Below are 14,937 nucleotides of genomic sequence, written 5' to 3' on the forward strand. Positions count from 1 at the left end.
AAATAAAAGCCTACGTCTCCGTATTCCTCCATCAGAGGTCAGTTCGAGGGGAATTACATGTGATCGCTTTCTGCTCGTCTCACAGCCAGGGGCGGAGCTAGAGATTTTTATCTTGGGGTGGCAAAGATGGAGAGCAAGATTCCAGCATGAGTGCAGAGTATATTGATGCAAGAAAAGTTTACTTTTTGACTTTATTTCATGTATTCTGGTTGTTTGTCTACATTACAATATGTGCAGTGTGTAAATAAATGTCCAGATCAAGGGTCAAACTCAATCTCACCAGGGGCCAAAATTATAATCTGACAACCTCGGTTTAAAATTTTTGGAAAAAGGAATAAATAAATTTGACATGTATTCAGATTATCTTTCTTTTTTTTTAGATTGCTCAGTTTGTTTGAGTCATGGAAACTCCCAGGACTGAATGAATAGGGAGGTCTTGAAATCGTTTCCATCACTTTAAATTTCCCGGCTCGGTTAAAACCATTTTCAAATTCAAGATGGGTGCGTGTGAACTCTACACTGGTAATTTAGGATATGTTGAAGTTCTGTGCAGATGTTTAGTTTTACTGCAAAATGCACTAAATGATAATAATAATAATAGTCTACAAATACTGTAAGGTGGCAACTGGGGTGCCAAGATTTTTGTTATTTTTTTTCCAGTGGAATCTGCCACTCTAGGCCACCCCCTAGAACCGCCACTGCTCACAGCAGCTTACCTGGCACAGGAAAAAAAAAAATGCTTCATCTGCAAACCTCAGCCAAACGTTCAAAGCAACAGCTAACCCTCCTCCTCCTCCTGCATCATCTTCTACATAACCTAAACCAGTATTAAAGACTACTCATGATTATTTAAATTTAATTCAAATTTGAACTATATTAACCATTTCTTTTCAGTGACAACTGCAACCTGAAAGTTAAATTTAAAGTTTAATTAAATATGTTGGTTCTGCACTTAAATATCCACATTTATGTCAACAGTTAACTTCCTGCAGGTCGGAGGTTTGTGTGTCGTCTGTGATGTCCAACAGAAAACAATAAAGCTCCATTCTTATTGTCACAGCTTTGTTTGTTTTTAAGGTGTTTTCATTTGTTTTCCTGGTTTTTAGTTCTGTAAATCCTGTTTTTCAATGTCTGTATGAATGTTTTCAGTATGTGTTTGGTTCTTAGTCATCAGTGTTTCTGTTACCTGTTCTGCCTGGTAGTTTAAATTTCTGTTTTTGTTTGTTTCATGGTCATGGTTCTCCCCTGCTTCCCAGTAAACCATCTGTAATCATCCCACCTGTTCTCATTCAGTAATCATCCTGCTCCAACTTATTGTCAGATCCTCTTTAGTAACTCACCTGGTCATCCTTGGGTCCTCAACCAACCACAAAACATTAATTAAGGATTATGAATCCAAATAATTAAGTTAAAGACTTTCACAAAATGTGTAGCTGGGATTCTGGATTCTGTTTCTCCATCTTTTACATTTATGTCAACCATTACTAGGTTCACAACTTTGGGATCATTCAGCGTTTTTCTTTATTAAAACTTTCACAACCTCAATAATTTCCCAATATTTGGGCAAAAATATGAAGAAATTCCTGAGTGTGATAACTTTTAATGAGCTGCTAACTGTGCAAATGACATTTTTTAGCAGAAATATTCTCCAAATTCTAAATTTATTTAGATGTTTAGGCAAACTAGTTATAATTTTTTTGACGGATTGTATCTTTTTAAATAGTTTGAGTTTCACTAACACAGCTGAGTGATAACAAAGTCAAATTTCCCTAATTGATTTCACAAAATGTATGCAAGAAATAGTTCAAACGTGACATTTTTTTAAAAAGTCACAAATATAAATAATTAGAACTGAGTAAAGAAATTAAAAATCCTTTCAATTTATCTTTTTGAGAAATTACAAGTGTAAAAACTGGTTTTGCTGTTACATTTAACTGAAAAACAGGGTTATAATCTATTCAAATAAATTGTAACCTGAATGTTATTGGTTAAATCTCAGCAGATTGTTTTTACAGTGATATTGTGTGCCCTTGACAAACTGCCACAGCTCACCTACACCTCCCACCCCCACCTCCTCCGGAAAATGCCTATTGATCAAAGCACATGTGGGAAACGTATGGATTCGTTCCTCTTATCCACCTCATGATTCAAAGGACCTGCAGAAGGGACATTTCTGCAAAACTTGACAAGAAATGCTTGGCAACCATAAAACTTTAAAGCACAGAATTTAATGCATCCTCAATCATTTCCATCTTACCCTAACTTCACATGTAAAGCCACCCCCTCCTTTTGTTTACAAGGTGCCTTTTGCATCTTTGTTTGCACTTTTACGCACAAAAGAGTGGATTTAGGTCATCATGTGGAGCCAAAAATAAATAATCTTGTGTAACTGAATGGGCACCATGAGGACACATGTTTCAGTTTCCCTCAAATCCTTATGGATCCAGAACTCCTGGTCAGATTTAAAGGCGCATTTCCAATTTGCAACAAAAACCCAGGCGTTTGCAGATCTGATACCTTTTTCTTATCCCCTCCTCTTTCCTTATCTATAAGTCGTATCAAGAACAGATGGAAGAACGCCATGACTTACCGAAATGAGATTTTTGGCCACTCTGTCAGGCTTCTCCTCCCCGTCCCCGATCCGCCTTTCCTCTCTTTTTTTTAAGTCAATCCGCAGTGAGCTCGGATTAGATCAAAACGGAGCGGTGCGCCTTGTCGCTGCGTCCTGCGTCCGCACGGTCCTTGTGGATGGAACCACCATTTGCTGGGGATGCTGTGGCGGGGATTTCAGATTCATCCGCAGGGGAGGAGGGATGGAGGGAGGGAGGGAGGGTGGTCGAGGATAGAGAAAGAGGAATGAAAGAAAGAAAGAAAAGCAGGCAGAGAGACGGGAGAGCAGCGAAGCACTGCTGCAACGCCACCGGAGAGGAGAGGAGGCAGACACCAGCGCTCCGTCTCCCTCTCGCCGCTCGCGCACGCGCACCTAGGCGTGTGTGCGTGCAGCATTGGTTTCATAACAGGACGTGGAGCGACATCTTCAGACTGGAAGGTCTCAAACAGACCAGCGAGCTTTTAAACATCCTTAATAAATGTGCGGATCGTAATTGTTTTTAAGCATTACAGAAAGGAAAAAAAAATCAAGAAAAAGCATTTTTAAAGGAATGCATATCACCCGCCGCCTTTCCTGCCAGAAATATAAACTGAAATCACTTTATGCTGACAAAGTAGTCCTGGTCAAACCTTGTCATGCACAATCTCATGCAATATTTTGAGATCCTGTCAGATGTAATGGCGCTCAGATTATGTATCGAGGATGACTCTCAGCTACGACCACACCAAGTTTTAGTTCAATATCTGTAAAAGTGGCTGAGTTGTAGCCATTTTTGTGGTTCCTAAGTTCAGTTGGCTGCGACAGCCATCTTGAATGGAGTTCACTCAAAAAGTTTTTCAGTTGTAGATGTACATTCAGTGATTATTTTCTGAGAATTTCGTTAAAATCTGTTGAGTGATTTATGGGATATTTTGCAACATGATCTCCTCTCACCTCAGGGGATTAAAAAAAGCTAAATTTGTCTATAAATATTCAGAGGTACCATAACATTAAAACCTTTTTTTAATCCAAAAGCAGAATAAATAAGACATTCCATTTCCGTTTCATCTCTACAACCACATCCTCCACCCTCACCTATACACCCTGCCCCTCCTCCTACACACTTTACAGCAATCTCTATTGGGGTCATAATGGTGATAATATCACCTCAACCACTCCATCATCTCTCGTTCTCCCTCCATCCACCTGTGAATTACTTTAAAACACAATATCTCACACATCCACCTGGCATCTCAAGGCCAACAACCGCTGAGGATTTTACATCGGAGGGCTGGGTTTTTTCTTTATTCTTTCTTTCTCCACTGCTTGATTTTGTTTGTTTCTTTGATGTGTTTTTAAAGAGTTCCTTTCCAATGAACAGAAAAAGAAGAAGAAAAGAAAAAGAAATGTCGGTTTGATTTCTAGTTGACTGCACGTTCCTGAAATGACCTGTAAATAACAAACCTTTCTCAGCTTTGAGCTTTCTGCATGTCTGTATCTCAGCTCCACACAGAACAAGAGTGTCTGAGCATTTTTTTTTCTTTCTTTAATGTGAAATGATGAATTGCACCAAGATAGAAAAGAAGCGCTGCAAATTGTTTTGCCATCTTAAGCACGGCGGCAGCACTAATCAGAACATATAAAATGAGCTGTAATACCAAAAGTCAAGGACATATTGGCTGTTCTGGTGGCACCACTCACAAAAACTCCAGCTCTGAGAAAAGTGACAGGCAATCTGTGACAGTTTCTGCAACAGCTCAGAAAGTGTCACAGATTGTGAAGATCAAGCAAATTGTCTTGCCTGCCCTGCAGTTCAGCGCTGAAAGCATTAAACTGTATTACATGACATGAAAACAAGACTAAGGGACACAAGGAGATTGACATTAACATACATTTGTTCCGTCCACACAGAGTCCAGCAGCATGGCAGGACTGAACAGTCCAGGTGTGGTTCAGATACTGACGCAGACAGGAAGTGACAGTCGCAGATCCTCGTAGTTTGTTCGGTTCTTCTGTTTCTCTTTATTAAATTCCTTTTGGGATTATTAGGATTTGGGTATTTTGAGTTATTTTTGTATTCGATTTATTGTTTCTGTTTTATTTCTTGTTTTCCCTGTGTGTGTGTAAGTCCTTGTATAGTTTTTGCTCCCTGTGCCCTTTGTGTCGCTGCCAATATTCACCTGTTCTCAGCTCTGTACCTGTCAGCCTGCCACACCCATCTGCACCTGTCCCAAATTTGTAATCAGTCACCTGTGTCCACTTACCGATCACCCTCTGTCTTTAACACCTGTTCATCTTCACCTTCCCGCTGATTCATTGTTGCTTACATGTCCTGTTCGGAGCTCCTCATGGTGCCAAGTTTTTGTCAGCTTTTGTTTGTTTTTGCAAATAAGTTAGTTTCATTTGAGCTCCCTGAGTCTGCCTGTATTTGGGTCCAAATCCTCCCACCACCTACCTGACAGAGATTATGCCGGCCCATTACCTGCGGCCCGTTACCTGCTGCCTGCACACGTGGCTCCACCTCCTCAACAACCACAAACCTCACCAGAAGTGTTTTCTCCAGTTCATCCACTGCACTGCACAACAACTACCTATTTGATATAAACTAATCTGAATATTTTTGGTTGTGTGACTTTATAAGTGCTTTATAAGCCACCTTACTTAATATACTGCCTAATCTCGTACCAATGAGATATTGCACATGTATCATGTTTTTGGGGTTTTTTACTGTCAGTTTCACAACATATTTGAGCAGAGCACCAGCCTTTCTCCATGGGACAAATAAAATAAAGAAAAACCTGTGCAAATGTCTGAAAAAGTTATTTTTTGTAAGGTGTCACATGTAAAAGGGCCGTAATTTAAGAAGGCAAGTGAAATACTTTGCATTTGTTTATTTTAAATGTTATTTGTTTCTTATTATTACAGTTTTCTACTTTATTCTTTATTTTGTCCCATTTCATTTGTCTTAGTATTGTTTCATTCATTCATTCATTTATTCATTCATTTGTTCAGTCCTGTAAACTTTTGTAAATAGAAAAGTCAGCATTTCGTCACTATCACCACTAGATGGTGCCATTTACCTTAGATTTGAAACCTTCTGAACTCGAGGGAACAGAATTTGATGAATTTCTGCCTGTAAAAAAATAAAGACAAATTTTGTCATCACAAATGCAAATAAATATATATAGTAGGTCATTGTGTATTTTCATTTTTTATTCCAGTCCATTTCTTCCAAATTCTCTTAGTAATAAAGTATTTATTTGCAAGTTTTTTTGTTGTTTTTTTTTCAAGTGCTAATTGAATCTGAAGTGTTTAAAGCCAAGAGTAGATGTACAGTTGTTGATGTTTGTACGCTCAAAGTTTTGAGGACGAGCTTTGAAACAGGTTTATGCAATCAATTCAACAACCTATTTTCCAGTTGCTGTTTCCCTGGCAACGCTTTGTTTAGGCAATATTTGATTCCCACAACTTTTGAAGAAACAGACCAAGATCACATTCACATTCGGACACAATGAATCTTTTATTCTGCTCCAAACTGTGGGCTTTGTGAAAGGACATAAAATCCCAGTTCTTTGCTGTATTTTATTCTGGCTAAATATGCATCATATTACAGCATCTGCACAGAACGCAAACCATACAGGAACACTTCACACCCTCTTGGTACAATGTCAACAGGAAGCCGCAAAAACAATTTTACATCAGTAAAACGTGAAGGCATGTCTTCCTGCCATGAATCTAGAAAGAGAATAAGGAACATGGTTGTTCTGTGTCTTGTTTAAAGTCAGTCTTGCGTAAGATTGACACGTCTAGCAGGATGTGCATACATCATTTTATTGGTGAGAATGCTGGTAAAACGTGGGACGCAAAACAAAAGTGGTTTGCACAAAAGAAGTCTCTGATGTAACAATTGTCAAGAAGTTGGAGCAGAATCAGCAGAATGTGGACTGAGGTGCAGAGGCTACAGCCATAGCACATGCAGTAAGTGTCTCTGATCTGGCTTTATCATGGAGGAGAAACAAGCAGACGTCTGTCAAATGCAACCATGCAAAAAAGAAACTTCTTTACTTGAGCTTTTCTAACTTCACCTTAAAGTCAGTGCATATAAACTAAATGTAAAATCGAAGGTCATTTGCAATATAAAGGCTCTAAAAGGTCAGCTTAATCTGCAAGAATTGATTTGATTGAGGTTTTTGTTTTGCAATAAAGTTCCGAAAAGTAGCTGAGCTTTTCCCCATTCATAAAATGTGTTGCGACACAAAATACGGGAAACGAGCCGCGATGTCGTATCGAGCTGAAACTCATTCCAGCAAAGCCACACCCTCGCGTCTGTTGGTCACTATCAGGAGCTGCATGCAGTGTCTCACTGTGCACAATTATTTTTATTTTAGGAGATTTTCATTTGGACAACGGCTAATTTGCAATCCTTGTCTCTGGCTAAGCTTTTCTACCCTCCAGTACAGTGCGATAATAATCACAACAAATCATCAGTCTGCAGTTACCATTTGTGATTCTGTTGCTGTTCATTTTTCTAACACATAGACAAACTACAGCCAGGGTGAAATTATTCACACTTTATGATTTTTGTTAGTTGGCATTAAAAGCAGAATGACATAAAAATGAAAGTGTTGATCTTAATTTCAATGTTTTCTTCTTGAAAAACAAACTGCAAAGTTCTATGATCACTTTCTTTTTAATTAGTTTGTGTAGTACTAGAATTTGATGGCAGGGTTTTTTGTGTGTGAACTTTCTTAGTAAACCTTTAAGCCTTTATTCAGCTTTGGAACAAAATGAACAACAACAGTGAAAATGTTTTGTCTAGAATGTTACACCAGTTACATAAATGACACACCAATGACAGCACGTGTGGAAAAAAACAAGAAGCGCAGCACGCATGGATATGAGCACTGCAGGTTAAACTATTTCATTTCAAAGGAAAATAAATGAAAACCTGAAAAGCATAAAGCTGAACCTACAAGGAAATGTTGTAGTTTTAGGGTAACAGACAGCCAGTGTTGGATGTCAGAGTTAAAGCAAAGTTTTTAAACCAAATCTTGTGAGATCCGTTTGTGGGTTTAATTCAAATCTGTCCCAATTTATGAGAGATTTTTAGCTATCACTACAGACACACAGAAGTAAAAGCATTACTGTCTTCAGCAACAGGTGATAATTAGACAATTAGAGCTAGGTTACATATTAGGCGTTTCCCGTAACAGTGACTCAGTCTAATATAACTGCTGGCTTTGAGCCCAAATGTGGCCTGACGGTTTTGATCTTGGCACTTTTTTAAATTCTCCTTTGTTGTGGGGAGACTTCCTTGATTGTACTTATTAAAAAGTTTCCTCTGAACTTTCGGTGCAAGGTTCAAAATGCTACCTGTTTGACCCTGTGCACATGCTCGACAGCAGTTCTGTCGTCACGTAGCGTGCATGAGGAGCGTCACAGTGTCCACAACGTACAGCAATGATCACTTTTAGCTTCTAGCATCTTCTGGGCAGTCCTTGTTTTATAATCCTAACCCTCCCGCAGCCTTCGGGTCAAATTAAACACGTGAATCAAACTTTGTCTCCGTCTTATTTGAGGGCTTCAGGAGGATTACGAAAGAAAAAAAAAATACAAAAGTAAAAAGTAAGACAGGAAAAACAAAGTCAAAGAAATGTAAATATGTCAAACACCCTTAGAATGTCAAGTCTCAGTAAATCCCACATATGTTTGGTCGATGAATCATGACTCACAAGAAAAATGTCGCTGGGGAAGATCACTGGGATGTTTGATTGCTGTCTTGGTTACGCCGGTCATGTTCCGAGTCCCACGATGCACTGCTTCCTGGCAATGCTGTCATAATCTGATGAATGTCTTTAATTACTGCCGACTCCAGCACTGTAACACACACCCCCACACACACAGAGTGACACAGCCTCACAAACATACAAGCATGCACTTAAACTGTAATAAGTTTATTTAATAAAATCTGGCACAGCATAAACACAAAAAGACTATCTTTGACTTGGTGTTACGCAGCATGTTTCACTGACTGTATTTAGTTAGACGTTAAAAGGAGATGAAGATGTCTTTTAGACATCCTTACATGTACACTCATTAAACCAAATTTTATTAGCAATAGAACACAGTTCACATATTAAACATTTAAACTTAGAAATTGTACCTATTTTAGAAAGAAAAAAAAAGGAATTTTGAATTTTATGGCAGTAATATATCTTACAAAGAGGAAGAGGGCCGTGTTTACCACTCTGAAGCACCCCGTCCTCTTCTACATCAGTCTGTAAACATTTAGGAACCAAGGGGACCAGATCCTGGAGGTTTTAGAGGGGAATGCTGTCCCATTTTTATCTGATGTAGAATTTTAGCTGTTCAAGAGTCCTGGGTCTCCTTCAAAGCCATGTCGTTGTAATGGATGCAGTCTGTGATTTTGCATTGTTTTAGTGAAACGTGCATTTTCGTACCAGATTATACCATGGTAGTTTTAAAATAAAAGAGTTACTAATGCTAAATTTGAAGAAAGCCAACCAAAGTCTCCATTTTCTCCCAAAACTGTCTGCAGTTCTGTGTTTTTTGCGTGTTATCAAAATAGGTCAGCTGCAGAGATAAGTTTGAGTCTGGTTGCTTCGGTTAAAATGAAAATATTATCATTTGCAGAGTTAGAGTTCTCACATTTCTCCTGGATTACATTGTGAGAGAACTGAAACTTTCTCCTTCAGAAATTTGCAAGTTTTGAAAATAATGTACACAGTGAGCCTCTCTGTGCGTCAGCTGCAGATGAGACTTCCCACTCTCCCCAACCTGTTTGTGTTTAGAGGCCAAAATATATATTTTTTCTTCTTCAGCTCATAAAGCAGAGTCAGCTTTAGACGTGCGCAGAGACCTCTTATGAACCAACGATCACCCCAGTTTGAAACTGTTTGCCTTGGCTCCTGAGTTTAAATTTTCAGTCCAAACAACATATTTTTGTCTTCGTTTTTAAACAGTTTCTATATATAATTAATGACTGTTCGAGCCCATGCTGGACAGGAAGTGACTTCAGTCAAGGTTTCAAACTTACACTCACCATTCAAACAATCCAAGTTTCAAGAAAGTAAGGAAATGTCTCATCTCATATTTGTCTAAACACTAAAATGCAAAACCAATTTCCTCACTGCAAGATTGATGATCCATTAGTCTAACAGTGTTCAGCCATTCAAAAATCAATCACACACAGATTATCCCAATGTGAGCCACTCTGTTGTTGTGTTGAATGTTCCATCTCAAGCCTGTACTTGGAGCAATAATAATTGCCTTCCAGATAAAATGCTATCAAACAGGATTGGCCAGATAAACTCCCGTTTTATTTCTGCTTCGTTCGTCAGACAGATGCTAAATCCTAATGATGCCAGTGGCTTGTATGTGCAGCTTATCCAGCACAATAAATACCTGTCGAGTTTTATCACATGAATTTTCTGAGCTGTTATCTAAGTATGCGCAGAGGTTTTTGTCATATGTTTGTTTTTTATTATTTAAACTGTTTCAAAGGCCACGTTACATCCAACAATAAACACCTGGTTGAAATTATTAATCTAGAGAACTAAATGTAATGATCTCAGGATAAAAATATGAATCTGAAAGCACTACAATCATTAGTCTCATTTGTTCTTTCTAAAACAACAAGAAACATTAAAATGATGAAGTTGTTGAAAACTTCCTATCTTATCTGGAAGTGAGGTTTGTTATTAAGAGCAAACAGGAAGTCAGTAAAGATGTGCCAAAACAGGTAATAGTCAGAAAAACAACAAATACTTCAAACTTATCCTCAGTTAGACACAAATAAAGAGAACTTCATTTTCAGAGTATTCAGCTAAACAGTTTTGGAGTCATGGGCCTTTTAAAACTAAATTAGGATTTAATCTTTATGACAAACAAACTTACAAAGGTTAAGAGAGTTTATTACATCACTGTTCATTCCAAATACTTTCCCTCACCGATGGAAACTGGGAATAGCAACTAGTGCCATTTGCAAAAAGAGTCTGTGTCCACTCCCTTCGAAATTCAAAAAGCTGCCTAATTGTCTGTGGTTCATGCTGTATGACTCTGCTCCTCATCATCTGCCAAATGAGTCTATTAAAACAAGAAGTGTGTGTCTGCAGATTGCCACAGACACTGAAAGACATCATCCCAGACACGAGCTCGTCCAACTTTCACTGAGTCCGTTATCCTCCTGACTACCAGTAGTTCAAATCTGTCCTTTGTGGAGGACATCTGTAAATCTGAATATCAAAAACTGCATCTAAAAATAGTGAAACAGTTTTAGAATAATGTTTCCCAACAAAAAATTGGGAAGACTTTGAACATCCCATCATCTACAGTTCATAAAATTACAAGACTTCAAGAATCTGGAGAAATTGGATGGTCGTGATCTTCGGGTCCTCAGGGGCCACTGCAGCTGAGTCTCTGGTTCTGTTCTGCTCAGGAACACTTCCACATTACCTCCCTCGGAGGATTAACCTTATTCTTTTGGCAGCAATAGTTCTGAGTGTGGCGAGGACGGAAGTTAAGTCACATGCGCATTGAGGAGCTAAAGAGGTGCGTAATAATAGAGCTCGTGGGAAAGGACAATAATTCCCGAACCACGGACGCGGGATTTCCTGAAGGACTGAGTTAGAATTTTTTTTTTTTACCCTGAGGATGAAGGCGCACTTTGCAGTTTCCAGCTTTAGCACGCGGGGACTATGAATGAAGAATGACCAATGGTAAGTAACGCGCTGTTCCAGAGTTTCTCACGCGCTCCAAACTAATCCAGCAGTGACGCACCAAACAGTGCAAGTCACGTATGCACCAGCGGACCTACTGCTGAGCTGCTGTGAATAAAAGTGAATCAAAATGCGCTCAGCTTGGTTGAGTTGGGTGGAAAAGCTGCGCCACGTCGGTTTGGAGACTCACCCGGGATCCTGCGCGTCCGTCTCCGTCTCCGCCGAGCGACTGGGACAATTACTGTGCAGGTCGTAGACTTAAGGGCTTTTTATTTTAAAGAGGGGAATTCCGGGTGAATAACTTCCCATCTGCCTGTCAGAGGGAAACCGAAATAGATCCAGGATTTACGGAAACTGCTGCGTGGTTTCCTGGATTAGCCCCTGTCCCGTTCATGGGAATATTCAGGGAATATCCAGAAAATCCGACTCGGGAAGAACCAACCCTAATAAATATATTGATGAAAAGAAAAAGGAGCTAAAACTCCGAAATTAAAGTTAAACATATGAAATGCTTAAGTCTATGTGAAAGTTCATTAAGTTACGTGACTCATGTATCCACCCTCCACTGATTATTACATTAGTCATTTCACCTGCACTTCATCAGACTGAGAATAGGAATAAATTAAATAGTAAACTAACTACCGATCTGAAACACATTAGGGAGCAAACGATGCACAAACAGCCTCGGAGCTGTGTTTTTATGGTTTTATCTGTGATCGTCTGTCTGTTAGCAAAATATCTCATGAACCACAGGACGGATTTGAAATAAAATTCCAGGAAGCAATCATTAGATGTACATCTACATCCAGATTAACATTTGGAGTCAACCCGATTCAAGATGGCCGCCTCAGCAAAGTGAAATAAGCAAACACCAATTTAATTTCACGCATAATAAGCTAAAGATCTGGTGTGGTGGTAGCTGAGAATCAGCCCAAACACACACTCCAAAGGCTAATAGATCATGCAAGATATTATGACACTGCACATCAGTTTTCAGCATAAAATGGTGTAAATCTCTGGTAAGAAAGGCAGCGGGCGATATGCACTCTTTCAAGGAATGCTAGGCCTTAAACTATCGTAGTGTTTCATTCAGCCGTGACATTTGGACCTGAACTCCTTCAGTGATCTCATATGAGAGGCTGTAAAATCAACATAAAACACTTCACTTTATAGAACTTCCTCGGTACATAGTGTAAAGATTTTAATCTTGGAGCGAACTGTAAAGGTCTTAATTCATTTATCTTTGAACTTTTGTGTCCCATCCATCAACAGTAAGAGTGTTTCTTTCATCCATGAAGGCTTGGATGGAAATGAAAACCCCTGAGTGTCAGAAATAATGTCCCGGCATGTTAACAGGGCCAGTCGCAGCCAACAATAATACGAGTTAAACGTTTTCTCAGTAGATTATTTCCTGGTGGGTGACCCTCCTGTGCCGTTTGTTCCTTTGGACATTTCCAGAAAGTAACTTAAACTTCGTCGTACTTCTCCCACATGAGTAAATTTACAGTAAAGACGAGTTGTGATGCATTTCATAGAAAGAGGAAAGAACAGGGTGTGTAACCTGTATTTTACGTTCTGTACTACAGCTGACTGAACCTCCTGTCTTGTTCTCCCCCCCCCCCGTGACCATAAGCCTCTCCTCTGCATCAGTGTCCTTGTTCTTCTGCTTCTACCCTGGTCACTTTCCTGTGACAGCAAAAGTTCTCCGGAGACAGTTACAGACCATTACAGGGCCATTGTGCGAACGGACCTGCAAAACACAGTAAGTAAGACATCCGTCTCCACAGCTGAAAGGGTCAAAAACACGCCTGTCAAACACTTTAAAAAGGGAAGGGCTTTGCAGAACATTTAAACCATGTATTTCACACAGAAAATAAAAAAAAAACATTTACTTTTTCTTTTTAAACATAGTCAGGCTGCACTGTATCACCTCAGTTTTTATAGCTTTACATTTTTACCCTTTTTATCTAACTGTTGGAGCCTTATTTGTCATATTTTACATCTTTTATTGCTCCAAATGTTTTTAGTGAATAATCCACTGAACAGAAAGCAGGTTAATTTGGCCTTTCCACACAACCAAGTTGCAATAATCTCATCAAACATTGTTTGACCTAAATAAACGTGATCGCTGACTGAACGGATGAACTTGTGACTTGTATGTGTCTTCATCCATGTGGACGTTCCTGACGTCATCAGTGCTGCTGCACACTTATTTCCTGACCTGAGCTCAGCTCTGTCCAGCTTAGATGAACTCTGGTCTGCAGAAAAAGTTTGTTTTTCTTGAGCGTATATTAACTTTTTTTTTTGTTAGTTTGTTTGTTTTGGTAAAAAAGTAAGTTTGAAATAAAAACTGAATGTAATGATCTGCAAATCTGATAAAAACATATTTATTCAAAATGGAACATAAACTACCAAATGTTTATACTAAGAAACTGTACTTTTTAAAAAAAAAAAAAAATTGAATTTGATGGAAGCAACACATCAATTTTTTTTTTTTACTTCCATTCCTCTTACTGTTGCCAATGAATTAAATTCAGAGTAAAATGCTCCTCCAGCTGTTTATTTGTATCGTTTACTTTTACAGCTTTTTGTTGCCCCTATCTCATCATCTCTTATGAGAACTGCCGTAAAAATTAAAATTACCCTATTTTCTAAAATAAAAAAGTACAATTTCCTTGCTTCAACATGGAATATGTTCACCATGTTCTGTTGTGAATAAAATATGGGTTTATAAGATTTGGAAATATTTGTATTTATAGTTTGAAATTGGGGTGCATGGTTTAAAGGTTTTGCAAATCATTTAACTTACATTTCAAATAGCATCCCAACTTATTTTGAAATCAAAGTCTTGACCCTGCAAGACTTGTTTATTCGTGGATGGATTGGATCCATAATTATAAAATAGTTTCACTTATGGTGTCTGCTCTTCAAGGAGATACTGTAAATGGAAACAAGTTGGAACAAAGAAGCTGACACTCAAGATGAGAGCCATGTGAGAAACATGTGAAATTAATATCTGACATTTCCCAGGTTCCCTTGTTTGTTGTTTTTTCAGTATCTTGATACCCTGTTTTGTAAGAGTGAGGTGTTCAAAGAAAGAGGAGCAGGTTTCCATGTGACCGTATTTCTGTCTACGGGACCTTTTGTTGGAAGGATTATTGCCGAATTACAAGGACTTAATAGATATCAATGTGCCTTCATTTTCTTATGTAAACAAAAATACATGCTTTAAAATATATTACATGATTCCTCAACCCTCAAACCACCGAAGTGTCAGCTCCTCAGTTCAGCAGAATTTAACTCTATTTTGTCCAAAGAGCTTCTTTCCCCAGAACTCCACTTCAAAATGCATGAATTATAGCTTTAAATGGTCGCTCTGTACAAATCTGCAGCGTTACTAACGTTTACCAGTGTCGTGTTGTCATTCGTTCAAGGAAACAAACGTCACAGCCTCGCTGCGGAGCTCGACCTGCGCAGGACAACGGAAACACCGAAAGCTGGACTGCACGGCGGAGAGCAGCCCTGTGAGTAAAGGTCGTTCTTTAGAACCAGCACCGGCCACGAGTCCTAACATACAGGATCTCTGACACTCTCTGCAAAATATAAAACC

The 14,937-nt window shown here is 38.8% G+C and overlaps 1 protein-coding gene across 2 annotated transcripts in view; it reads right to left on the reverse strand.

The window, feature by feature from the left end:
- ctnnd2a (catenin (cadherin-associated protein), delta 2a) overlaps window positions 1–11,822 on the reverse strand; it is a 275,301-nt gene extending 263,479 nt beyond the window's left edge. The window contains exons 1-2 of one of the 2 annotated variants that reach the window (XM_037973227.1): window positions 11,518–11,822; window positions 8,322–8,466 (exon numbers count right to left, since the gene is read on the reverse strand). In XM_037973227.1, coding sequence (XP_037829155.1) covers window positions 8,322–8,385 — 64 coding nt within the window. In that variant the 5' untranslated portion in view covers window positions 8,386–8,466; window positions 11,518–11,822. Of the gene's footprint in view, window positions 1–2,590; window positions 2,962–8,321; window positions 8,467–11,517 lie in introns of those variants that run through there. The other variant, XM_017429866.3, reaches the window with a different exon arrangement.
- Between the last annotated feature and the right edge of the window lie 3,115 nt (window positions 11,823–14,937).

This window comes from Kryptolebias marmoratus, linkage group LG21 (genome assembly GCF_001649575.2).
Source record: "Kryptolebias marmoratus isolate JLee-2015 linkage group LG21, ASM164957v2, whole genome shotgun sequence".
NCBI classification, from domain to species: domain Eukaryota; kingdom Metazoa; phylum Chordata; class Actinopteri; order Cyprinodontiformes; family Rivulidae; genus Kryptolebias; species Kryptolebias marmoratus.